The sequence below is a fragment of the Molothrus aeneus genome, chromosome 3 (assembly GCF_037042795.1).
Source record: "Molothrus aeneus isolate 106 chromosome 3, BPBGC_Maene_1.0, whole genome shotgun sequence".
Taxonomy (NCBI): domain Eukaryota; kingdom Metazoa; phylum Chordata; class Aves; order Passeriformes; family Icteridae; genus Molothrus; species Molothrus aeneus.
Genome location: NC_089648.1, coordinates 108,375,899 through 108,402,111, shown reverse-complemented (window position 1 = coordinate 108,402,111; position 26,213 = coordinate 108,375,899). Strand labels below are relative to the sequence as shown.

At 39.4% G+C, this 26,213-nt stretch overlaps 1 protein-coding gene across 1 annotated transcript in view; it reads left to right on the top strand.

The window, feature by feature from the left end:
- CRISP2 (cysteine rich secretory protein 2) overlaps positions 1 to 14,561 on the top strand; it is a 35,351-nt gene extending 20,790 nt beyond the window's left edge. The window contains exon 8 of the mRNA XM_066545938.1: positions 14,434 to 14,561. Within this exon, the coding sequence (XP_066402035.1) occupies positions 14,434 to 14,561 (128 nt within the window). The remainder of the gene's footprint in view (positions 1 to 14,433) is intronic.
- The last annotated feature ends 11,652 nt before the right edge of the window (positions 14,562 to 26,213 follow it).

Below are 26,213 nucleotides of genomic sequence, written 5' to 3'. Positions count from 1 at the left end.
CAAAGTAAAAACTGAGAAATTAAGTACTGTTGAGATTTGCATATTAGTATCTTAATGATTTAAAAAGGAAAACATCAACATTTAAATGTGGAAAGGAAAAAAATATTTTAAAAAGCCATGAAATTGGATTAGGAGATAATTGGGAATCCCCAGGTTTTTGGGTGTGTTATCAGAGCCATCTGTGTCCATAGAGTTGGTGGAAATTGGTATCACAGCCGAGCAGAGCAGAAAAGAAATTGAAAGAAAAGAAGTAGTGATTTGCTAAAAAACTCAAGCTCTCAGATGATGACGTTCTTTCAAGGTAAATATACATTCACTTGATTATTTGATAACCTGAACAGAGCTTTTGATTTGTTGCTTGGCACTAAAAGTATCCTTGGAGCTGATGAAAAAATGTCCTGCATTTGCAATATGGAATATTAAAGAAAAATTACTTTGGCAAATGGCAAGTTTCCTGGTAAACACTCTCTGGCTCTGTGGGAGTGGTACTTCACTGACCCAGAGTGTTTGCTTTCCACAGAGCAAAGGACAAGCAAGAAAAAGGTCTGTGAGACTAAAATCTGCAAGTCTGCCATATGAGAATGCCGCAATGTAAAAACTTGTTCATATTTATCTTCTAAAGCCACACAGACATGGAGATAATCCAGGCAGTGAAATTTAAACCCCTTTTCATACACAGGGAAATGAAATAAATGTCCATGTAAATGGTTTTCACTACAATAGAACAGTGGGATGACAGAGGGGGAGTCAAAGCTGATAAAATTCTCCATCAATACTTAAAGAAGCAATTGAATAAATCTTTGAGCCGTGATCAAGGTTCAAGGCAAGGTTGGATGAGGCTCTAATCAGACTGTTCTAGTGGGTCTCATCCCTGCCTATTGGGACTACATGGTCTTTAAGGTCCCTTGCAATTCTGTGATTCTGTGATTTTAACATACACCTGCATAAAGACAATCATCACACAAAAGTTCATTTAGAGAATTGGGACAATGGATATGGAAATTCTGCCCAAAAAGGGAACCAAGAGAGCATTTGAATTACTGACCTCATCTGATCCAGGGAAAAACTGTGAATCAAATTATTGAAAAAGCAATGCCTAAATCCATGGAAGCTGTGCTGATGGCAAAACACATCTAATATTTCAAACTTCCATCAAGCAAGCCTATGAGATGAAAAGGCCTCATGGCAGCAAAGTCCTTAAAAGGGAACTTTTACATTTCTCTTTACATACCCAAAGCAGAAATGTGAAACTGTTACTCTGCTGCTCTAGTATGCACACTGGTGGCCAACTTCTTGTGTTCAGCTGAAAGAATGAAGGCTAAAATAGAATAATTACATCAAGTGGCCGGGTATGGTAAGGTAAATACAATAAATATGGGATGGAAAATGGCAGAGCAGGTTTGGGTTGCAGTGACTCACACTTACTGTGTCAGTAATGCCATTTATGGACAAGATTGCCACAGGAACACTCAGAAATATCATGGTTTGGATAGACTGTAAGCAAAACTAGGTTCAGAGGGGGATATGGAATTAGGAAAGGAGATAAAGGGGTGAGAGGGAAGGGAGGAGATGGGCTGTAACTCAGAAAATGGGAGAATGAAGAACAGAATCAAAGAACATTAGGAAGTGAATCATCTGGCAATAAGGGGAGACGCACAGACATCAATGATGCCAACCTGTGGACAGCTGAGGGCCACCCACTGTGAAATCCAACATCCTTTTCATGAGATCATTGTCTGGGTGAGTGGAATAGAACTGGGCCACAGTATTTATAGAATTGTAATTTGAAAATAGATCTAAATCTCAATTTACATTTCAGAGATATAATTAATAGCTTCATGGTTGCACATAAATGCCTGCATAGCAGTGGACTAATATACCCAGAATCACAGAATTGCTGAATCACAGAATGGTTTGGGTTGAAAAGGACCTGAAAGATCACCTCATTCCACCCCCTGCCATGGGCAGGGACACCTTCCACAATCCCAGCTTGCTCCAGCCCTGTCCAACCTGGCCTTGGGCACTTCCAGGGATGGGGCAGCCACAGCTTCTCTGGGCAGCCTGTGCCAGGACCTCCGCACACTCTGAGTAAAGAATTTCTTCCTAACATCTAATCTAACCCTGTCCTCAGTCAGTTTGAAGTCATCACCCCTTGTCCTGTCACTCCCTGCCCTTGCCAAAAGTCCCTCTCCAGCTCTCTTGGCTCCCCTTTAGGTGCTGAAAGGTCTAAGGTCTCCCTGGAGCCTTCTGTTATCCAGAGTTAACAATCCCAACTCTCTCAGCCTTTCATATTCCTCAAAGCACTTAGTTCAGTTGTGAGTCTGCAACTTCCTGACATTCCCCAGGCTATCTGGCCAGGGCTCCAGATAAAATCTGGAAAGGCACAACTCTTCCACGTGGACTTGCAACCTCCTTAGCACTGCAAAGGTGTCTTGGTTTATATGAGGTGGTGCCAAGTGTCTCTTTATGGGCTGCTGCTTTGAGATTTAGGTCTTCAGTAACCTAGAAGATCTCTCTCCTTCTGGTGTGAGAACTTACTTAGATGTAAGTAGAAAATGTAGGAAAAACCTACATTTTAGATACCCTCTTTTAGTTGGACAACTGTATAATTCAACTCTGTTTTATGACTTACCTCAAAAGAGTTTGTTCATTGATAAAAAACAGCACTGTATTTGCTCTTCCCTGACTTGGGCATAGAAAAGCACCAACATAAGCATGCATACTGAGATACCATTGATACTCGTGTGCACAACTGGATACTTGCCAAAGGCAGAAAGCTGTAAAAGTTGTGTATAAGTTTCAATCAGGAAATATTTTTTTCCTTAGCAATCATTTTTCCGCTGGTCGTTACAGAGCAGTGTGTTCTAGGTTCATCTTTCTGGACTCTGTGTACATTTTCTATCACATCACATCTCTCTAAAGGGAAAAAATTGCAGGATGCAGAAACCAGGAATCTGTGTCTGCCTTTGCAACCCTTTTTTTCAGGGCCTTTCCCAGCAAATTAATGCCCCTCTTCCCTTTCTCCCTATCAGCAGCTCTGTGGCTCCTGGAAGTCAGGCTGTGGAAAGGCTCAGCTTCAGCAAAGTGTGGGGAAACCCCTCTCAGTCAAGATATGTTTTGAATGGGTATTTAAAATATTCTCTGGTTATGTAGCTTCTATTCATCTTCTATCAAGTAATTTCCAGCTTCAGACTGTAAAAAAGGTGAGAAGTCACTCCACAAAGAAGCTTGGCTGTGGCCAAATGCAGCTGGTTCAGGAATTATTACGAGTCAAAATGCATTTAATCAGCAATATAATTTCCAAATGACTCCTCAAGCTAGGATTTGAAGTGGAGTTTCTATAAGTACCTCTTTTCACAGCTCCAAATATTTCTCATTTACTTACTGCAGCCAGTCCAACAGAATGTTCTGTGTGAGACTCCCTGACTTGGAAATCAGGTTTCCCTGTTTTCTAACAAATTTTAACAATATTTGTTGTTGCAACAGGTTCAAAGTATTTTTTACGAACTGGACATCGTTATAAGAAGATCAACCTTCTTTCTGCATCATCTACAACAACTCTGGTTTACTTTTATGCCAGGTCCATGAAAAGATTAAAATGCTCATATATAAGAATTTAAGAAATATGAGCATTTTAAGGAATTAATTTCACACCCACACTTTTTAAAAGATTTCACAGTAAAAGGCCCCACACTGTCACTACTGCTAAATTACAGAAAATCTTTTTCCAGGAAATACATGCAGCAAACAAAGGGATGTTCATGAAAAACTTCAATTTGTGTAGCCTGTATTTCTCAGACAAGTATGTCTGAAGTTATTAACCATGTAAATTGAACATAAAACCTGTTTTATCCATGAGTAATAAGCAAGTGCCTCCAGGTGATCATTACATTTGAGATATCTGTGATAGTTTGAGTCTGCATTGCTTTGTGTCTTTCACTATTAGTTAGAGAGGAAGGGGTGTATTCTCACTTCCTTTAAATAACAATAAAAATTAATAAATCACCTATATCAAAAGTCAGTTTGAATTCCAAGAGAAGTCATTATGGTTTGTTTGCTCTGTTTCCTCTTGGCCAGATTTAGTTCAAATAAGGGATTTGTTCTAGAGAATCAGCTGGGCTTTGGTTTGGTTACACCTGACTCTCACAGAGAAAGACATATCTGAAAAAAAATGGTGTTTTTCCACACAGAATTCTTCTCTGTTCTTCTCTGTTCATTTTCTGTGTATCTTTCCACACTTACAACAGGCATTGGTTTATTTGGTTTATGGGAGAAATATGACTGGAGTGATGAACCTCATCTCTCTCATTGATCTGTATCTGATATTTTCTCTTTATTCTAATCTAACATTTTAAATATATTAGATATGTTGCTTCCCAAAGGTGACTTCAGAGGTGTGTTTTATCTATTTGCAAGAAAAAACTGAGTTGAAATGCAAGTGCTTTCACTATTGCGTTGTCCCAGGAGATGGAATGAGTTTTACCCCACATTTCTTTTCTGGAGTCAGTCTTTTGTCCCACAGCAGAGATTTAGAAAATGTTTCTAGTGACTTACTAGATCTAAAGGGAAGCTGAATTAACAATCCCTATATGCTTAAAAAAGGACACTTATGCATTTTTACAGTGCTCAGCTTTGGCACATTTCAGCAAAGATTGAAAAGAACACAGGCATGTATTGAACTTTGATATGAGAAGTGTATGATTGTTCTGATTGAATCATTTGCTAATCCATTTTGGGCTTCATGAGAATGACTTTCACACATATGCACAAAATCCTTCCTGCAATTTTATGTGTTAGACTTTAAAAGATCTCTGGAATAATAGTACCATGAAAGAATTATATTCATCACCTGAGGAAACCATGAAATCTCCTTGTTGCAAACTTCCTAGAAACATATTGAAAAACATCTCTAAGGAGCAGACTGTTTTTTGCAGATCAGTTTCTGGGAGCACAAGAGAAGGACTAGGCCTCTAAAAGTTTCTGGACAACAATTTTTTTTTCATTATTCCATTCTACTGTGCTTATGTACAGTTACTCTGACAGCAACTTTTTGATTGATTGACTCTGTTGCTTCGCTCTCTAATAATAATAATAATAATAATAATAATAATAATAATAATAATAATAATAATAATAATAATAATAATAATAATACAGTGTGGAAGGTGAGTTAGGTTGTGTGGAAGAAATCAGTAATGCTCCTTTTTTGCCAAACAAAGTTAGGTCTGCAAGGTGTTCTGACAGCCAAGAAAAAGATCTGTGCAAAGTTCTGAACCACACAGAACTGCATGGATTTTAATCTAAAGTGCTGCTTCTACTCTCATTTACTTCAGTGGAAATAAAGAATTGAAGAAAGTGGATTTTTGTCTTCATTGTTTGAAATAAATCAGATTCCTGCAGTTCAGGCCTGGAGGAGAACTTCCACAGTCAAATCATTCAAGCTGATCTTTTTTTAAGAACTTTCCATAGATTTATTTTTAAAAATATTCTTACATTTGCAGAACTCCATGGAATAAATTATATTTTTTAATTTAATTACCCCACCCTTTCAGATAACCCAGATGAGGAAGTGGGAATTGCTATGCTAAATTGTTCTTTGTACCATGGATCCGGATGTCAGTTTTATTAATCTTTTCTTTCTTCCCAATTATTTCACCCACAGACCATGAAATGTAGCATATCTGACAGTCATTCTTTAGAGAACAAATTGTTTTTCACTATTCAAACAGGTGGGGCACGCTTTAAAGAAATACTCTAAGTATCATAATTTCATTTTAACAATACAAATAAAGCTCAGATGACTGTAGTGAATGAATGAAAATTGTTGAGTAGGGTGGATGAGGTAAAAGAATGGAAGTATCTCCGAGGACATTGGGAATCTGGAGCTGCTGGACTGCCTCCCCTCAATAGAAATGCAGTCAATAACTATGATAGGTGTCTCATGAGGCTTTCTGATGGTGATAACCCTGGTCTCATCAAAATTGCCACAAGCACTTCAGATAAAAAAGTAACTGTGCCCTTATCTCAGAACATGGAAGGATATGGGAGACCTTATCAGAGGCAACTTCCCGTGAGTGCTGCCTGCTGTACAAAGGAAGAACAAAGGCAGCTTTGTTTTCCAACACAGGGGTTATAATACAATATTAGAGTTCCTGCAACAGCAGGCAGCTGCAGGAATTCTGCAGAAACCTGGAAACAGTGAGGCAATATTGACTTGGCAGCATGGGCAGCAACCTGCACCCAGTGTGGTGAGAAGGGTGCTCAGTGTGCAGCACACCACAGCAAAGGATGAGAAAGGGAGCCAAGAAAGGAATAAGGAGATGTGCAGATGCTTTATGCCTTCTGATAGCCAACAGACTGCATGGAAGGAAGCAAGAAAGGTTGTGTTTGAGCAATGAGGACCTGTCAAAGCTGCCTTTGTGATATTTTACCTTATAAGAGAGTGGAAACAAAGAACCTGCAAGAAGGAGGGATGAGCAGAGTGATGCCAGGTTGGATAGGGCTTGGAGCTACCTGGACTACTGGAAGGTGTCCCTGATCATGGCAGGGGGTTGGAACTTGGAGATCTTTACGGTCTTTTCAACCCTGACCATTTTATGCTGCCCTAGAGCAGAGCACATGCCACACATCTCTTCAGACGGAAGACATGAAACATCTGCAGCCATTCTGCAGTAACTTAATCTTGAGCGACATCTGGGGTGAGTTATGTGTACAATAATCACAGAATCACAGAATCACAGAATCACAGAATCACAGAATCACAGAATGGTTTGGGTTGGAAGGGACCTTAAAGATCACCTCGTGTTTGGGCAGGGATACCTTCCACTAGACCAGGTCACTCAGAGCCCCATCCAGTCTTGTCTTGAACATTTCCAGGAATGGGGCAGCCACAGCTTCTCTGGACAGCCTCTTCCAGGGTCTCATCACACTCATAGTCCAGAATTTCTTCCTAATATCTAATCAAAACCTGCCCTCTTTCAGTTTAAAGTCATCCTCCTTTGTCCTATCACTACATGTGCTGGTAAAAAGTGATGCCCAGTGCCACAGCCTCAGTGAGCTAAGGGAATAAAAGTTTTATTCAGCAAATGGAAGTTCAGGAACCACTTGGAAAAAAACAACACTGGGTTGCCCACAGTACAGGCCATTCTGTGTACAGCTAAGATGCTCACTTATATCTCTGCCTCAAAACATTTATCCCACTCTTTTGCCAGAAACAGGAAAGACAACTGCAAAACAACCAGCTCAGAACTCAAGCTTTTATTTTGTGAACACATTAGCACTGTATCTAGATCAGACTAGAAGTTGAAGTTCTGCAAAAGGACAGGTCTTCTGTCTTCTCTTTTTCCTTACCCAGGAGACAAGGAAAAAAAATCCAGAACTATGTAGCTGGTTTGGTGGATTTTCAGTCATCTCTTCCTTAAGAAAAGTTCTTCTTTGCACAATGGGCAGCCCCAAAGCTGGTGTCGTTTATCAGCAATAAATATTTACAAGGAAAAAAAAAAAGGGGAAATGTACATATATACAGCCCTGGACTGGGGAGAGCCTTTCACTCTCCTGCCACTTCCTCAGGTGCAGAAGGATTCTGGTGGATGAAGGTAATGTATGCAGAACTGAATTTCAGCCTTAGAGATTTTATCCATATAATCTCTTGTTCATTGTGCTTCAAATTTTAGTGCAGTTAATAGCTGAATTTTACCAATAATTGATAGTGTGATAATTGAAAGAAAATTTATGCTTATAATATCTCAGAGAAAGAATGTAAAATAAAACATATCTTCTCTGAAAAACACCTCCCAGGAGTAGGGATGAAAAGTTGCTTCAGTGGAGTCTAATTCCTGTATTTCTTTAGATCAAAATGCAACACTTGGGCCCACTTGCTTCTTTCTACAAATGTGAACATGAAATAATTTTTGCATTTTGCATAGGGTTATCAGTCATGGGAAATGCTTTTCTAATGCCTTTTGAATTGTTTTGGTGTTAAATTTGTTTCACATGAGTATTGGGATCAGTGCAGCTGAACTCAGAATTTTGTCATGTCTAAATGTTAATTATGTGTCCAAACTTTCCAGGTATATATGCTGCTGAAATGCCTAATATATATTATAGTATGTAATAGGCTGATTACCTTTTCTTAATGGAGAGTGAATTTATTACTTTAATGAGATTTAAAGAGGCAAAGTCAGACAAGGTAGAGGAAAAATATATCAAAGTAAGTGAAAAGACAAATATTCCCACTCTGCCAAACTTTCAAACCTGCTATGCCCTGAAAGCTATATCAGATGGCAGGAGAAAGATTCTACTGAGGAATGGAACACCAGGATTAAACATAAAGACCATATTTTTCAAATAGAAATTTGTTTACCATTTTTAAGCTATCAATGTTTATTTTATTTGCTTTTACACAATCAAATTTTCATGAAACCTCAGGTTTTCAAGTAGAGCTGCCTAAAAATGCATTGTTGGCATTTGTTTTTCAGAAGCATAGAAGTGATTTAGTGGATTGAGCACTATTGACAGGGAAGGATAATTCTCTCTGGGAACCCTCATCCTTTGATGATGGTTCCAACACATTTAGTCCAAGAGATTTGATGGTAGAGTCTGGCAGTTGAAGATGTGCAGTAGTATTTAATCAACTTTAACTCTGGATCTAGAAATATTTTGTTTCCTGTTGCAGAATTTAATCTGGGTAGTCCCAAAAAGATTTGTGTGTATGGAAAGGCAAGACAACTCCTCTGTGTCTAAAAATATCCCTGCAGTTTAAGAATTTATTCTTCATTGATATCAGTGAGATCCCTGCCTCTACCTCATGCAAATGATTTCCTTATGAAATCACAGGAAAACAAGACAAAGACTGAATATCTGAATTACATGATAGGACAAGGATTAGTGATTCTAAACTAAAAGGGGGGACATTTTATTTTTTGCCAATGATAGTTTCCCTATCAAGCAGAATTTCCTAGATTTCTATTGACCTGTCCTGCTCATACCATGGACTTTTCTGAGAGGCCTGCTCTAAGGCATTTTATATTTGTTGAGGTTTGTTATCTCTATTTCCCTCTTGCCTATCTGGGTTAAGGCAACCTGCTGACTCAAAGCTAGTCTTCCTTGGGATTTTGCCCCCTCTTTTTTAATAACCAAAGAGACCTTTCCCCCCATATATCCTCATCAATACAAAGATATATAACTTTTGATATGCAGAAAAAGCATCCTGTGTATATGAGTGGGTTTCAGAGTGTCTGTGTACACCTGCATGAGGTGCCTCAGGAGTCAGAGTGCAGTAGCCAACGTTATTTGTTAATAACATCATATTTGAAAGTTTTCTTTATGTCTAGGTGTTAGATGAAACATGAGGGTGATCACCACAATTTGCTTGAGCCATTATTATTCTGATTTAATGAGGAAATAGAGAAGTGGGGAAGAAATGGAGACTATAGTCCCTATGTTAAGTGATCCACTCCAAAATACCAAATCTCACTTGAGAAGGACTCTGATGTGACAGTACTGAACACATTAATGGGCTTTTTTATATACAGGGAGGCAGACATGAAGGGGAAATGCTAAAAATTCAAGATACCTTGAATAAAGAAGTCAAAAGGGGGCTGATCCATCTATACCAAATACCACAAAACTTTATGCTATTTACAGCCCCTGCTTGCATGCAATGTGGAGTCTTCTCTCTGTAGGAGGCAGTGGTGCCCATGCACAGTTTGAGCACATCCACAGTCAGGATCAACTAAAATAAACTTCTTTGTGCAGGCTTTACTTTGCAGCAGTTTTGTATCTTGCTCACATATCACATTATGCCATAAAGTATATGCAACAGAGACTAATGGATTTTGGGGGTTTGTTTTTGTTTTTTTCCCCCCTGTAGAAATGGATCTACTAACTGCAATTATTCTCCTGGCTGCTTTGCTACACCAATCTGATGGACAGGTAGGATCATTCATCTGTTCAAAACACCCATATCTGACTCCTTTGTATAGAAATCTGACCTGATATAGTCTGATCTTGTGCTCTCTAGAGATTTAGAATTATGGGGTGCAAGAATTGTTAATATGTTAATGTAACATATTGAAGAGGAACTCTAATTTTGTACAGATGATTCATTATTATTATTATTATTATTATTATTATTATTATTATTATTATTATTATTATTATTATTATTATTATTATTCTGGTTGAGCAACCTGGTCTAGTGGAAGAAGCTGTCCCTGTATAAGACAGGGGCTTCAGAGCTACTGGCTCTTTGAGCTTCCAACCCAAATCATTCTGCCTATCAAAATACTCTTCATGGAGCTAATTTTAAAAAGATATTTTTCATAAATAAGTGAATAATTTAAGATTTAGAAATATGATTCATAAATGTCCTAGAGAGGATTAGGTTTGTAAGATACCTGCTATAAAGGTACTTGCATGAGAGTTATTTATCAAGACCTTCTTATTAATGAATGAAAAGAAACAAGTACTTTAGGAAAGAAAATTATCATTTTCTTCAATAAATCTGAGGTGAACCATGCTGGAAATTGATACTTTCCTTTATCTGAGTATAGCTGCAGCCTAAAACTACTGGCTGAGATGTTATTTCTACCACCATAAATGTCTTAAGTTAAACAAGTTTTATGGGACCAATTATTGGGGTAGGTTCAGTTGACCAAACAAAAGTGACAAGAAGATCATAATTTCTCTTGTTTATTATACTTCTGTTAACTGGGACCTTCACTGTTATTTTTTTCCAGGGTTTTCCATTTAAAAGTGTGAAATCTTTCTCCTTTCCTCATTTTAAGTCTCAAAATGAAAAACAGATCCTTGAGCTGCACAATGAAATACGGAGATCTGTAATTCCCACAGCCAGGAACATGCTAAAGATGGTGAGCTATGAATTGCAGCCAGCCTGCTTTTCCCTTAAAGGAAATGATGGGACAAACCCAGCATCAAAGGAAGCTGTGGGATAAAGGGATTAAGAGCAGCCTGATAAGAAGGACTTGGAGAAGTTCATGGATGAGAAACTCAATATGAGCCAGCAAAATGCTCCAAGGGCTGGAGCACCCCTTCTCTGGAGCCAGGCTGGGAGAGCTGGGGTGTTCAGCCTGGGGAAGAGAAGGATCCAAAGGGACCTTAGAGCCACTTCCAGTGCCTAAAGGGAGTCTATAAGAATGAGGAAAAACACTTTATCAGGGCCTCTTGCAATGGCACAAGGGCTAATTGTTTTCAGTTAAAAGCAGGTAGATTAAAATTAGATATAGGAAAATTTTTATGATGAGGGTGGTGAGGCCTTGGCACAGGTTGCTCAGAGAAGCTGTGGCTGCCCCATCCCTGGATGTGCCAGGACCAGGCTGGATGGGGCTCTGAGAAACCTGGTCTGGTTGAAGATGTCCCTGCTCATTGCACAGGGTTTAGATTAGATGACCCTTCAAGGTCCATTCCAACCCAAACTATCTCTGATTCTCTGAATCTAAGAAGAGAACCAAACCCTGGATGAAGGAAAGAGCATGCAAAGCAAAGGGGGAGCTGCAGTTTCTGAATCTCACACTGTCAGGAGGGCAAAGGAGACCTAGATCTGCAAAACTTCTCCCATCCCTGTCACCCCTGATATCCTGGTTATCCCTGTCCCACGAGCAGATGAGCTGGTCAGTGCTCTGTGGTTAATCCTGCATAGAAAGGCCTGAAACATTCCCCAGGTTCAAAGCCCAGCTGATGTTCATCACCACAACTCAGCTGCACCTGGGCTGAAAATCAGATTTATACCACTTAGTCCAGTGCACCCTGCAGTGTTCATTCGGACACAAAGCTGAAGGAAAGCAGTAGTATGTTATAAAAACCCTCTTAATCAGCACCATCTGGAGATCAGGACTGTGTGACAGCACTGTGCAGGATAACCTGCTCTGAAACCTTTAGGAGTTGAAGAAATGTGCCCCAGGAGAGTAAATCAGCACAACTCCTTTCTGTCGAGGGCTGTGGGAGCATTCAGTGCTCAACATCCAAGCCATTCCCTATTTTTATTGGGTTTTTTCCATCTCATGGGCTGCACTAACCTATCTGTGACCTGAATACTTCTTCCTTTGTGTCTTTCAGGTGTGGAGTGAGAAAACTGCCAAAAATGCTCAGAAATGGGCAAATCAGTGTGGGATGAAAGTCAGTCCAAGAGACAAGAGAGTTATTAATGGTACTGACAAGCATGGAGCCTCAGCTGATGAGTTAATGGCAGTTTGCAGATGACCCCTGTGAATGTGAAATAGAAATAAGCATTACTTTAATCTGTTGTAGAAGAGCCTTTTAGGATTATTAGATGGAAGGTGTCCTTGTATATGTCAGGGGAGTTGGAACAAGATGATCTTTAGGTCCCTTCCAACCCAAATCATTCTATGATTCTGTGATTATTAAACACGAAAACATCATTTTTGTCAGATGAACACTCTGAAAGACAACTTTTTGCAAGTCCTTAAAATCACAGGGCAAAGTGAATGGCATCATAGGCATTTTTTTAAGCATAGAGCTCCAGCCTCTCTGTCCCATCTCCTGCCCTATACTTTGCTTCTCTCCTAATAAAATGGATTTACTTCTACTCCAGGTGCCACCTGTGGTGAGAATGTGTTACTGTCATCCTACCCAAGGACATGGGCTGATGCAATTCAAGTGTGGTACAGTCAGTCCTCCAATTTCAAGTATGGATATGGAGCAATCTCAAAAAATGTCAATGTTGAGAGCTACACTCAGGTATGGAGACTTGAAACAAACTGCAGGGATACACCAGAATCACAGGAGTACACTTAAGCCAGCTGGGAGTTATTTATAATCAGGAAAAAATTATCAATGCCATCAAACTATTATCTATAATTCATACTCTGATCCAAAAATGAATGATAAGCTAAAAGTCTTTTTCATCTAATTAGGAGGCAATGGAACCAGTATTTTGGAAGAGCTGTCCAGAAAGGAAATAGTCTGTAGAAAAACCTTTAATTTAGAAATAAATATTTTCTATACAGAGATAGAAATATGTGATTAAGAAATGTCAAAGCATAATACCTATGATGAAAATATTTGAATTTCAGCTTCAGTGTCCTGCCAGAAACTGTGTTGAAAAACATTTGGAAATTGGAGGAAACTCATTTTTCTATGTATTCTTTATGACAGCTAAACTTTAAATTTAAAAGCTGACTAGAAAAAAAAATGAAAGAGAAAAATTATTTTCTGGTTCTGTTACTTTGTGAGGTTTTGGGTTGTTTTTTTTTTTTTACAAGAATTCACTCTGAAATAATGTGTTTGTTTTTTGATCTGCAGCTTATCTGGTACAACAGTTACAAGGTGGGATGTGGAGTTTCCTACTGCCCCATGGGCCCCTACAAGTACTTTTATGTTTGCCAATACTGCCCTGCGTACGTACTGCCTTCTTACTCAGTTGTGATGATTATGGAAGTGTTTCCAAAACATCCTTGGCTATAGGATAAAATAAATGCAATCTACTTTAAACATTGATACTTTTGAAAATACCAGTGTAAATCGTGGGTTTAGCAGCATGCTGAATATCAATGTTTGTTTTATTTCGCATTGAAAGAGATATTAGGGAAATTTTAGCAGATGAACAAGGGTTTATCTCTGTCAGAATCAGGCATCAGGCACAAATCATGCTGTAATTTTGAACACAAAGGAGGAAATCAGATGTAAAGTGGAAGCCAACAGCAAATTAATATTCCCAGAGGTAAAGAACTGCATTTCAGAAGGGTTTGCTGAGGTTTGGAGCAACCTGGTCTGGTGGGAGGTGTCCCTGCCTGTGGTAGGGTGTTGGAGCTAAGTGATCTCTAGGGTCCCCTCCAACCCAAAGCAGTCTGTGATTCTGTGATTTTATGATTACCTCAATCAGCTGAAATCCATTAGAGAAGCAGAGCTAGGAAGCACATACTTTTTTTTAACAGATAATGTCATACATATACAATCAATCAATTCATTTGTTTCTCTAAACCTTATTGTCCCTCTTATTTAAAATCAATTTTTTTGTTATTCTATAAATATCTGAAACTAAAACATGACTGTCTATGAAAGTATTTTTATCCAAAACCTTCTGGGTGCCTTTCACTGCAATAAATAACAAAATCCTGTTAATGGCTCAGAGCTTCCTGTTGATCTTGTTTTGTCTTGTAATTCTTTCAAATTTCAGAGGAAATAACCCAATGCAAATAGCTACGCCTTACAGAAGTGGACCAAAATGTGCTGACTGTCCTGGCCACTGTGACAAAGGACTTTGCAGTAAGTCACTCTATTCTCCTTAAAAAAACCCACATTCTATAATAGTCAAGCCATTTTAATAGCAGAGCCAAAGTACAAAGTTTATAGAGACACGAACAGCTGGAATTTCTGGAAAATGCAGAATCATCAAACCAGAGCTCAGTTTTCACAAAATATTTCATGTGTTTGCTTCTCTCTGTTCTATTTCAGCCAACCCTTGCAAGTATCAAGACCTCCTTGGAAACTGCAAAAATCTGAAAATGTTGTTTGGCTGTAGCCACTCACTGGTGAAGAAGAAGTGTCCTGCAAGCTGCAAATGCACCACTCAAATCATCTAAAGTCCTGCTGGGTGTCATTAGACCCTGAGAGATTATAAGGAAAGAGTAGAACCCACTGTAAAGTGTATTCACTCTCAGTGCATCTGCTCAGGTTGACCTGTAGGTAATAATTTTATCTGAAATCTGACCATTACTTCAGTCTTAAATTAGATAGTAGCTCAAAATAACCTCTCATGTTATTTTAGGTTTTGTAGAAATCATGTTTTAAGTTACTAATGTGTTACTTTGTGTCTTTCTTTGAAGTGGATCTGCCACTGATTTATTTCTTTTTAATAGGAAACTCACTTTTAAAACACTTCAGGGTTTTTTGCATAATTTGTTAGATGCCACTAAATTTTCTTCTGTTAACTTTTTTTCATTGTTAATGGAATGTCTTCCTGCTAAATAAATACATGATCTACCACCAGTTCACAAACAGAGCTTTTAATTAAAGTTATTTATAAATAAAGGGGCGGGTTTTTTTTTTATTTGGAAAATTCCTTATGGATATTTTGAGGTCCTTTTATACTTCATGTGAGTGTGGATGAGAAAAGAAAAGAAGTACAAAGCACAAAGAGACACACAAAGAGACAATCTTTTGTATGGGCAAAATAATAGGCACACGTTGTATCTGCAACTTTTCCTCTGACCTAATCACAAAAATTCTGCTACATCTGCCTGTGGTGATAAATGAATGATAAATTTATTGTTGTGGCTCTTTCCCACTGACCTTGCACCACCAGGGCTCCAGCTGCTCCTGAAAGGATTCTGGTTTTCCATAGCCCTTGAGTCACATAAACCAGCCTTGAGCAGGGCAGAACTCACCAATTTCCCTTCTTATTTCAGACCAGTAAAAATAATTTTCTCCACAAGACTGCAATTCTAGATAAAGACACAAGAGGGTGAGCCATACCCAGACATGAACCTGCATTGCTTTTTTTACTTTTCTACCTGTATAAAGGATATCCCCTTTCATTAGATATTGAAGTTCTGGGCCTAGTCTCACTTGCACAAAGTTTTTTAGCTAATATTGGCTCCATAAATAATCAAAACATATAGAAACAGTTTAGCAGTGGTTTCCTCCCCTCTATTGTTTCCTCCTGTTTCTGCTGGTCAAATTACCACCATATTAAAACAATTGAGAGTGTCGAATTAGGGAAATTTATGGTTTCCAGGACATAAATTAATTCTGGTAGCCTTGATTTTGTACCTTTCTGTAGCTCAGTTTTGCCCTCATGACCACTGCCACTGTGCAAGGCTCCAAAGAAGCTGGAGAGAGACTTTTTACAATGGCATGGAGCAGTAGGAGAAAGGCAAATGGCTTCAAACTGAGAGAGGGTAGGGTTAAATTGGATATAAGGAAGAAATTCTTTGCTTTGACGGTGGGGAGGCCCTGGCACAGGTTGCCCAGAGAAGCTGTGGCTGCTCCATCCCTGGCAGTGTCCAAGGCCAGGTTGGATGGGGCTTGGGGATGAGGCTTCCTGGGATAGTGGAAAATGTCCCTTTCCATAGCAGGGGGTGGAACAAGATGATCTTTAAACTCCCTTCCAACCCAAACCTTGATTATATGATTTTTAGGGAGTAATTCCAGCTGAATTTTTCCTTTAAAAACTGTGTTTTCCTCAGAAAACACCAACCTGTAAAACTCCAGTTCTCTTATGGGGGGATGCATAATTTTGGCAAAGCTCTCAGGTGTTTTCTGGGTTATTTTCCAAGTTTTTCCTCTTTCCTCCCCTTTTATCTGGGCCAATGAATATTTAACAAGGAATTAGTTTATTATTAGAGATTTCTGATAGAGTTCCCTCCCTGGAGAGCCAAGTTGCAGGCTCTGGATATCCAGCTGTGACGTTTGAGCACAGCAGCAGCAGGAGCTGGAAAGGATCTTCTACAACCTGAGGTGCCACCCTGGAGCACCAGGCACCCTTCTGGGTTACTGCAGTGTATCCAGGCACAACCTTTGTGCTTTTGAAGGAGATTTCAAAAGGTTCTGCTTCCCTACTAATGTGGAACAGAACAAATAGGAGGTGAGATGAAATGCTGGAAATGCTGCCTTGGTGCTCTTGTTTCTCAAAGCTGGCATCAAGGAGTGCTTGGGATACTTCACTTCATGTCCCTGTGAAAGCTGAGATGCTGCTGAAAATGAGTTCATCACACTCAGATGGGGTAAAAGCAGTATGACATTTGCTGGGATCCAGCATGTCAAATGACTTTTCTCTCTGTTACTTGCCTGTATTGTCACAAAGTTATTTTTCACACTGATGTCTTGACAGTGGCTTCATTTTTGACACTAGGATGTGCTTTTTGGTTTGTGCTGAATTGTGCTACCTTTTAGGTGTTAGTCCAAGCAAGAAGCAAATATCAGCAGGAATTTCTTACAATTTCTATTCTGGTTCACAAGAAGCACATGTGCTGAGAGATGATAAGAGCAAGTACTAGAGAACAAGTCTAGGCCTTATCTGTGGAGAGGGGTGTAAGAGCTCTTCAGCTGTTAGCTGACATGACAAGGGCCTTAAACACAATTTTGAAAAAAGGTTATGAAGTAACTTAACAGTCTGACAGTTTCTGAAGAAAGAATATTTTTGATATTTAAAGTGTACCAACTGCAGCAGCTCCATGGCCAAATTTGGCCTCTGGGCTAAAGGGAAGGTCATCACTCTCAGTATCCCAATGTCTTGCTGAGTGCCATGGGCCAGCATCTTCCCTGTTTTTCCCCATCTATTGCTATTTTAGAACAAATCTTCCCCAAAACTAGACTCACTCTTATTCTTGACAAATCTTACCAACAGGTTAACATCAAATTACAGAATCATTAAGGTCGAGAAAGACCTTCACAATTAAACCATGACCTCCAGTGCCACTTCCATATGCCTTTTAAACACCTCCTGGGCTGGTGACTTCACCACTTCCCAGGAGAGCCCATTCCAATGTTTGACAGCCCCTCCCATGAAGAAATTATCCCTAACACCCTATCTAAACCTTCCCTGGCACAACTTGAGGCTACTCCCTCAAAACCTCATACTAAAAAGAAGGCAAGGGTTGGAAACCTTCACATGACATCAGAAACCTGTATTGTCAGAATATCCAATTTATTCCCATAAAATAAATTCATGGCAAGATGTTTGAGCAAGCCCAAGCAAACAAGGTCCATCAGAGCAGGGACAGGAGAGGATGTTCCCCACCCCTGGGCTGCTCCCATCAATCCAGGCCAAGCTGCCAAAAATGGGATTCCTCTAAATGTAAAGGCCATGGCTAAACTGTGAAAAACAGGAGATAAGCTCTGTGATTAAGAGCTTTCTTGACAGCTCCTGTCTCCACTCTTGGCTGTGAGCAAGACTTTTAACTCTAAGCAAGATATTTGACCTGTGAGCTTCAGCCTCACCGACTGCAAGGCAGAGATAAACCCACGCAGCCAGGGCAAGGAAGATTAATTAGTGAACGTTGAGAAAGAGCCCACAAAGCACTAGGTCCTGTAAATTATAATATCACATTTGATAGCCACACCTCCAGCATAATTATATCTCAGTTTAACCACAAGGCAAAGGGGACAGGGGGCAGTGGGAGATAGAAGTGAGGATGTGACACTCCCTCCTGACCCACCGGTGACGTCTGAGGTTCATGGGCTAGTCACTGAGCTCAGCCCTCTGCCCTGGGCTCTGTGAAATGCCAGCCTCAGACTGCTCCCCAGGACTGACAGATACTCTGGCACCAGCATCAATGACAACGCTGGAAGAAAGGCAAATTTTAGGAAAATTTGAGGTAGCAAGCTGGCATGGAAAAGGGCCATGTTAAATATTCATTCAGTCACTGATGGAGAGCCCAAGGCTTGACACATGTAACTGGAAATTACTTTTAAAAATCATTATCATCAGATGCTTGGGTTTTTCTCCACAGAAATGACCATTTGAAATCAAATTATATTTTTCATTGGATCATTAACACTCCTCTGTTTTCTTCTCTTTTCCCACTGCTCCATGAAGTGCTGAAAGTAAAAGACAAAAGCCCTGTGTGCCACACTAAAGTCCAATTATGGCTTTTATTTATTTTGTTGAATGAACCAGAAGATTTTTTATTTCAAGCACTGACTTTAAGCCATCAGGGTTTTTTTAGGGAATTCAAAACCATTTACCTACCTTCTTTAAAAAGTCTTTTTCCAATGTAAACAAATTCCAGAAAACTACACTAAAGATAAAAAAGTGTTATCTTATATTAAGTGTGTTATTTTTTATTTAGTGACAGCATTCTTTATGCAAGCACATATGATAAGTTTCCCACAAAGTGATTGCTGAAGGGTCATAAGAGGCTTATTTTGGCAAAAATGGAACTGTAACCCTTGTGATTTTTGCAGAGGACTGACACACTGAGAAGTCAGGGACATTTTCTGAGCACTACTGCTTCTGAAGCACAGAAATTACAGAATTTCTGTAAATTCAGCACAAGAATGTATTCACCTCTTCTGTAAATATGGCTGTGCAACTCCAGTCAGATGATGGAGGTGATTTTCCACGCTTGCCCAACAACATACGAGAAAATACCTCCTAAAAGAGACTCTTTAAGTTGATGGTTTCTTTCTAGGAGTGGCTCCTGTGCAGGTGCCACTATTTCTTATGGCAGGAGATATTTCTCAACATCTTGCATTTTTTTATTTTCTACACAAAACCAAGATATATATACATATATGTGTGTGTGTGTATATATAATTCATTAAGAATTGTAGTGAAGTCAAATTTAGTGAAGTCAATTTCTAAGCATTAAAACTGGAAAGGTCAACAGCAGCCTTCCACTTGAATGAAGAAGGACATAAAAATTTTACAAATAGAAAGCAAAATATTTCTTGAAGGTACTATGTGGTAACCTACCTACAATTACAGGAAAAGTTCTCAATGACCTAAAAATTCCATGCTGCTGAAGAGACAAATGCTGGGTGATTGAAGAGGTAGAAAATGTCAGTCATAATAAATTAGGTGTTGGAAGCAGTAATCATGCTTCTTCCACAGATAACAGTGGCTCAGTGTTCATGAGGAACTCAGTTTATAAATGGGAAAGGAGAAAAATGGCAAAGGAAAAGAAATTTGTAAAGAACCTGGAGAGGAAAGGTGAAATGAAAATGAGATGTAGAGTGTGAAGGCAGGGAGACAAACCTTGTGATAAGGGAGAAACCACCCAAAGATGTGGAAATTTGCTGGACAGGTAAAAAAAGCCAGAAATATCAACAATCGTCCAAGTCTAGTATTTAATAACGAGCACTGAGGAGGTTTTAGCCTCCTTGAAGCCTCTCCCACCACCTGCCCTTGGCCCAGGAGCACCATTTTGGCTCAATCTGTCTCTAGTCTTGCTTTTTGACAAGACTCCTGGATAAGCCTTGGACCATCTTTTCTGTAATCAATAAATATAAGGATGGGTTCATTGGAAACAGAAAACCAATCCAGACCATTTTGACATAATATTAACCATAATGTGTCATAAACCAAGCCTAAATCTTTGGATCTCAGGTTATTCCAGTAGCCTTGCACTAGAGTCATTGCAGATCTAGACAGATCAGTTGTGCAAACCAGTATAAAGATTTTTATCCAGCTTTATATGAGTTATTTAACACTCTCTGCATGTTTTAGAGGTAAATGAGAGTTTTCTAAGGAGAATGTAGCATCTAATGAGCTATAGCACAAAAACCTGTGCCTCTCACAGCTTGGTATGAACATTTCAGAGACTGGATTTTTCCACTGAGGTAATTTTTCCCTCCATACTCATATTTATTTGCTCCCAATTCATTGTAGTACCTCCTGTGTTGGCTTGTCCCGGAAGGGGTGTTGTATTTTAGATAGTAAGTTAAGTTGTAGTTGTTCATTGAATTTGTCCTTGGCCCGTTGTGAGGAAATAATAAATTCACCTTGACAGCTCAATAGCAGAGGACTACTTTGGGATATTCAGTGATTTAGTACCTACTTCCTGACAATTAAAAAACAGGCATGTAAATTAATTATTAAGGTGACAAATCATGTCTTCCATCAGGTCAGCATTCAAGCTGCAAACAAAGAAGTCCCCACTTGCCTAACCTCCTCAGCCAGCTGGAGGAGATGTTAGTTGTACACAGGAAAAACAAACAATATGGGAGTTTCTTATAGGAATTTGTTATGTACTAATTGTTCTACCCACATTTGCAACTGGTGCCAAGGTCAAAATTATCATAATTTGTGGGTCAGTGTAAACACATGGACAAAAGGCACAGTTCATGTTGGGGTTTAACTTGTGCTGTGGCTCAGAGTTTACAGCACTCACTGAGTCATAGAAATTTTGTATTTACTGTCTCTCTCTGGCTTGACAGATTTTTGTGTGGATCAACTATTTCATGCTACCACTAAACCACACCCTGATGCCGTACCACTGAGAACATCCCAGCTCAGCCTCCAGAGGCTGGTGGTTGTACAAATGATGGAAGAGCCACACTGAGCAGGAGGTTTTCTGGGATTGCTCAGATTGACCTGTGTTTGTGCCTGCTGATTTAAGTAAGGAATGCATCATGAAAGGTCCCTGAGGAACAAAAGACTTATGGAATCATAGAATCACAGAATGGTGCGGATTGGGAGGGACCTAAAATAACATCCATTTCCAATGCCTTCCCATGGGCAGGGACACCTTCCACTATCCCAGGTCGCTCCAAGCCCTGTCCAGCCTGGCCTTGGACACTTCCAGGGATGTGGCAGCCACAACTTCTCTGGGCAACCTGTGCCAGGGCCTCACCATCCTCAGAAGGAAGAATTTCTTCCTAATATCCAAGACTCATTGCAGTTCTCTTCACCTTCTGTGGATGCAGCAGCTCAGAAAAAGAGAAAGCAGGCTTCATTTTCTCACAGAGGACTTGTGAAACCTTTTAGGGAGTTGTAGAAAAACGATGATAGCTTGTTAGTATAAACAACCTGCAGGTGGTGTTTTCCTACTCTGTTTTTCTACTATTCTCAAGGACTGTTTGTGAGAAAGATGTTTTTGTTAGCCAATCAAGTAGAATGTGTTGAATCGCTAAAAGAGAGGATTTTTTGTGTTGAACATTCTTCTCCTGCAAACCAGCCTTTGAATGAATTTGTGTCATTTCTGGCTCAAGGGTGACAACCTTCTTTACACGTGTCCTTTCCTAGTGCTCTTCTGATGTGATGCAAAGAGTGAACACAAATCCAGGTGTACTCACAGCTGTGGAGAAGATTTTGAAACCTGGAGGCAGACAGTCTTCTGTAAGGAAAGACAACTGAGATGATTGCCTGCCATGTCTGAAGTCATCTCCTTGTGCTTTTTCAGAACCTTAATACCTGCTTGCCTTTAGAACCAGACTCTGTGAGTGATTTCACATGGGCAGCAACAGCCACATCAAATGTCCGCTTACAAGTAAGCACAGAGGACTGATGGGGAGCGAGAGAAACTCATTAACATAAGAAAAGTCAATAAAAATACATGATTCACCACTCACACCATCTGAGACTGAAACACAGACATCTTATTATTTCTTCTTGCTTTCATAAAATAATAGGTAGAGCTCCTGGGTGTTCTGCAAAGCATCCATCTTAGCTGAGGTTCCTTTTTATCACAAGAGCAGTTCAGACAGGCCCACTGGCCCTTGTAGGAGGGAGCAGAACCCTGTTATCTCCAGTAAACAGCTTTCTTGCTTTGGGATACACCTCCACCAAAAGTTTCTGTTTCAGCATCTAACCCCTGTTTTGCAACACTCATGCAATAAAAGCAGAAATGAAAGAGTGAAGTTTTTAAGTGAAACATGCTCCTCTTCAACGAATCATGATTTAGCTGAACACAGCCTAACTGGATGTAATTATCTGGCCTATTTTATTTAGAGGAAAGAAAAAAAATATCATTCCTTCTAGTATTACCTTCTATTGATGTTCTTTATGTTCTGGAAAGATTAAAAATATGGTCTAGTAATCAAGCAAGGTCTTAGAGAAAAACATCTGTGAGATTTCAAATGGAAAAAAACCTCACATTTATTTTAGAAAGAGACACTGCAATATCAACTCACATTTACAAGAAATCAGCTGAGACTGGTGGGGGTGATATGGATCCAGTCAAGACAGAGGGGCAATGGGCAGAAACTGATGCACAGAAAGTTCCACAGGAACAGGAGTCAGAACTCCTTCCTGTGCAGTGGCCAAGACCTGGAATGGATTGCCCAGAGAGGATGTGGAGTCTCCCTCACTGGGGATATTCCAGAACTGTCTGGACACAATCCTGTGCCCTGTGCTCTGGGATGACCCCGCTTGAGCAGGGAGGAGGGACCAGATGAGCCACTGTGGTCCCTTCCAACCTGACCCATTCTGTGATTCTTATTGTTGCTACCTAAGGAGTGCGAAAATCCACTGAATATTGCTTCTGTCTTTAATGTGAAGGAGGCTATTTAAGGACTGCATGGACAAACTGCATTTTCATGGATGAGCTTTCAACTTGAGGAGAGACATGGGTTGCTGACTCGAAGAATTGATGCTAATGTTTAATGAAACAAATGTTTCTTCCACAACACTGCAGAAATGGGATAAATGTCAATGTTCTCAAGAAAATTTAGCTCAAAGTTCAGGAGATCTAAGAAATATTTCTGTCCCAGTGCGGAGGCAATATGCACCTTATTCCACCTCCCTGGTCTCCACAGCTGTGGCTACAAGAAGAGCACACACCAAGGAAGAAAACTGAAGATTAATGTGCACCCAAGTCATGCTTTGTAAATTCACATTGACTGAGGAATCCTTGTAGCTCAGACTTCAGTGAACTGAGCTCAGAGTCTTAAATAATATCAGCCTCTTCTAGGAGACATCCTGGCCCTAATTTAAACTGTGTCAGCCAACAAACATGACCAAAAAGGGCACTTTCATTCACCTGGCCTCTTTAGCCTTGTATTTAAGGGAACTTCCTTTACCATGAAAGCAATTGCTCTTGGAAGTTTCTATTTCTTCTGCAAAATAAATATGCAGATATGGTGCTGAGGGAGTATAGTTGGTGGTGCTGGTCTAGTGGTGAACCTGCCAGTGCTGGGTTAATGGTAGGACTTCACAGTCTCAGAGGTCTTTTCCAACTTTAATGATCCCATGAGTCCATGATTTAAAAGGAAAACACTGCAGGTTAGATCAGGCACAGAAATGCAGAGTGTGTCTGGTCAGCCGAATGCCACTCCTAATGATGCTTGAGGACATTCTGTAAGAAGATTATTAAATGAACATTCTTTCTCATTCTTTAAGTCAGATAATGCCCAAGGAATCCCTTTATTTCTTACTTTTATCATTTCAGAAGCTCAAAACTCTGCCATAACTGTTCACATTTATTTTCATAAAGTTTGTGATATGTCACCAACACCCTATTTAGATGGAAAGCTTCATTAAAAAAAATCCAACAGCTATTTAAATGACAAATTTGTGAAGCTATTTAGTAGATAAAGGAGTACAACAATATTTGTCAAACACCCTCACTCCTTTGCATTAATAGCCACCAGGATTGGGATAAATCAAATAAGGAGACATAAGGGAATTTCCTAAAGAGGAACAGTTCAAGTTGTATGTATTTTGATTGCCCTATGCAGCAGCTGGATGGACACACAAAGGCATTTGAAAGCAGATGTTGAAAGTGGCTGTTCCCCCTCACCTGGAAAGGCTGTGTCAGAAACAAGGCAATCAGGAAAAAAAATGGGAATGACCTCAGGAAAAAAAATGGGAATGACATGGCAGTTGATTCTGCTGGAAATACATCAGACCCAAATGTAGGACCTCCTATGTACAAAGTTTCCACTGTGATGTAGGGCTGAAAGATCCAGATCTTGTTTTCATGATTTAACAGGACAGACATTCTGTACTCTTCACAGATGCTGTGGCTGGGTGTGTGTGTAACCAGGGTATGGATATTCACAATTCTCAACAAACAAAAAACTGAGACAGTAATTCAGGCCAAACTGGGTTTACCCAAAAGGTCCAGTGAGGAAAATAGTCCAGCTCCAAACCTTGGATAAAGCATTTTCTTTCTGGAAGTTTGTGTTGTCAGCCCTTTTAGCTTAAAGCTGGCAATACCTGAAGATAATTTGTGACAGATTCAGCCTTGTTACTGGTAAGAATGAAATGTTTCATTTATTTAGAAGAACAAATATTAGAGTGCCTAAATACTGGAAAATAATTTCTTCAGTATCCCTCTTTGTGTGTAAATCACCTGTACGTGTCTAGGGGCCTACACACAAATAGGGATACTGTGGCTGCTGGACCTCACTGGGAAAATAGCTAAGTTATTCTTCCTGACCAAGGAAAAAGGAAAAAGACATGGATAAACACTCTTCCAATACAGATTGTGTGCCTCTGTGTGTGTACATACCTGCCTGAGACATAAAGACATAAAATAATAACCTCAGAAAAAGTCCTGATTGAATGGACTTGACCCATTTTAAAATCTAAACACTATTAAAAGGCTCTTCTCCTGATAAGATTTCAGCAAGGAAACTTTTCTGCACCCCTAAAACATCTTAGTGTACAATAAGGATTGCTTGTATGTCGTGTGAGATCTTCACTAGGAAAACCTCTATGCAATGAATATACAGGATATTCGTGGCTCAGCTATGAGTAAAAAAAAATCAATCAACTTTGCTCATGAGTTTGTCCATTTTTAATCATCTTCTGAGCAAGTGTAGGAGCTCACAGGTCCTCACAATCAAAGCTGGCTGTGTGTCCTATCCTGTGATGCAACAAGGATGAATGATCACTTTTTAACAAAGCTCTGTTTCCTCTCTTTGAGCTGCTCTGATGAAATACAGTTGCTATGAAGGAAAAAACACATATGTGCTTATTTTAGCTTTGCCACTTGCAGCCTTGATTATGTGATAGACAAGAGTTTTCCTGCTAAATACTTTGGTTTCCCTTCCAAATGCGAAGACTCATTTTCAAGGAGAAAAAGCTGTGAGAGCTTTGAACTTCGTTTGGATAATGGTCTAACTCTATATTAGAGAAGCAATTAGACTCTCAAGAGCAAAAGATCATTCAACAGTAAACTATTTTCTCCTCCATTTGTGAGAAAGTTTACAAACTAAGCTTTTTAAACCATGTAATAGATTTGGTCTCTGACCTATTTCCATTGTCTTAGCTAAGGGGAATGTTAAAAAAAAAGCAATCATTAAAATGAAAAACAGAGTTGCTCTCTTCAAATTCCACTATTCAGTAATTGCAGCTTTCCTTTTTAAGAGCTATGAATGTCCTTTTTACATTTAAATAAGTACAATAATTTCCTTTTTAAATAAAACTTTACAATGAGAACTTGTGCTCTGAGAATGAGTACTTCACTGCAAAATAAGTGCAATGAAGTACTCATTGTTGAAAGAAATTCTCTTTGCTTATCACAGCCTATATGAAGAGAGTTGATTTTCCATGTTTTATTTGCAATGCAAAATTATTTACTTTTTGGAAGAAGAGCTACAACTTGAAAATATTATTGACTACATGCAACACACTTGAAAGTCACTGCTCCTTACTGTGTGCAGCAAACCAGGCTCTGTGAGATTTTCTTAAAGGCTATTTCCTTTTTAAAATGCATATAGGCAGTGAGAAGTATGTCTGTGGCTGAATGAGCTGGTTTGTATTACAAACTGGAAAAAAACCCACATACAAGCCAGCATTTCAGACGCAGAAGCACCCTGGGAAATCGAAATCACTATATTGACCC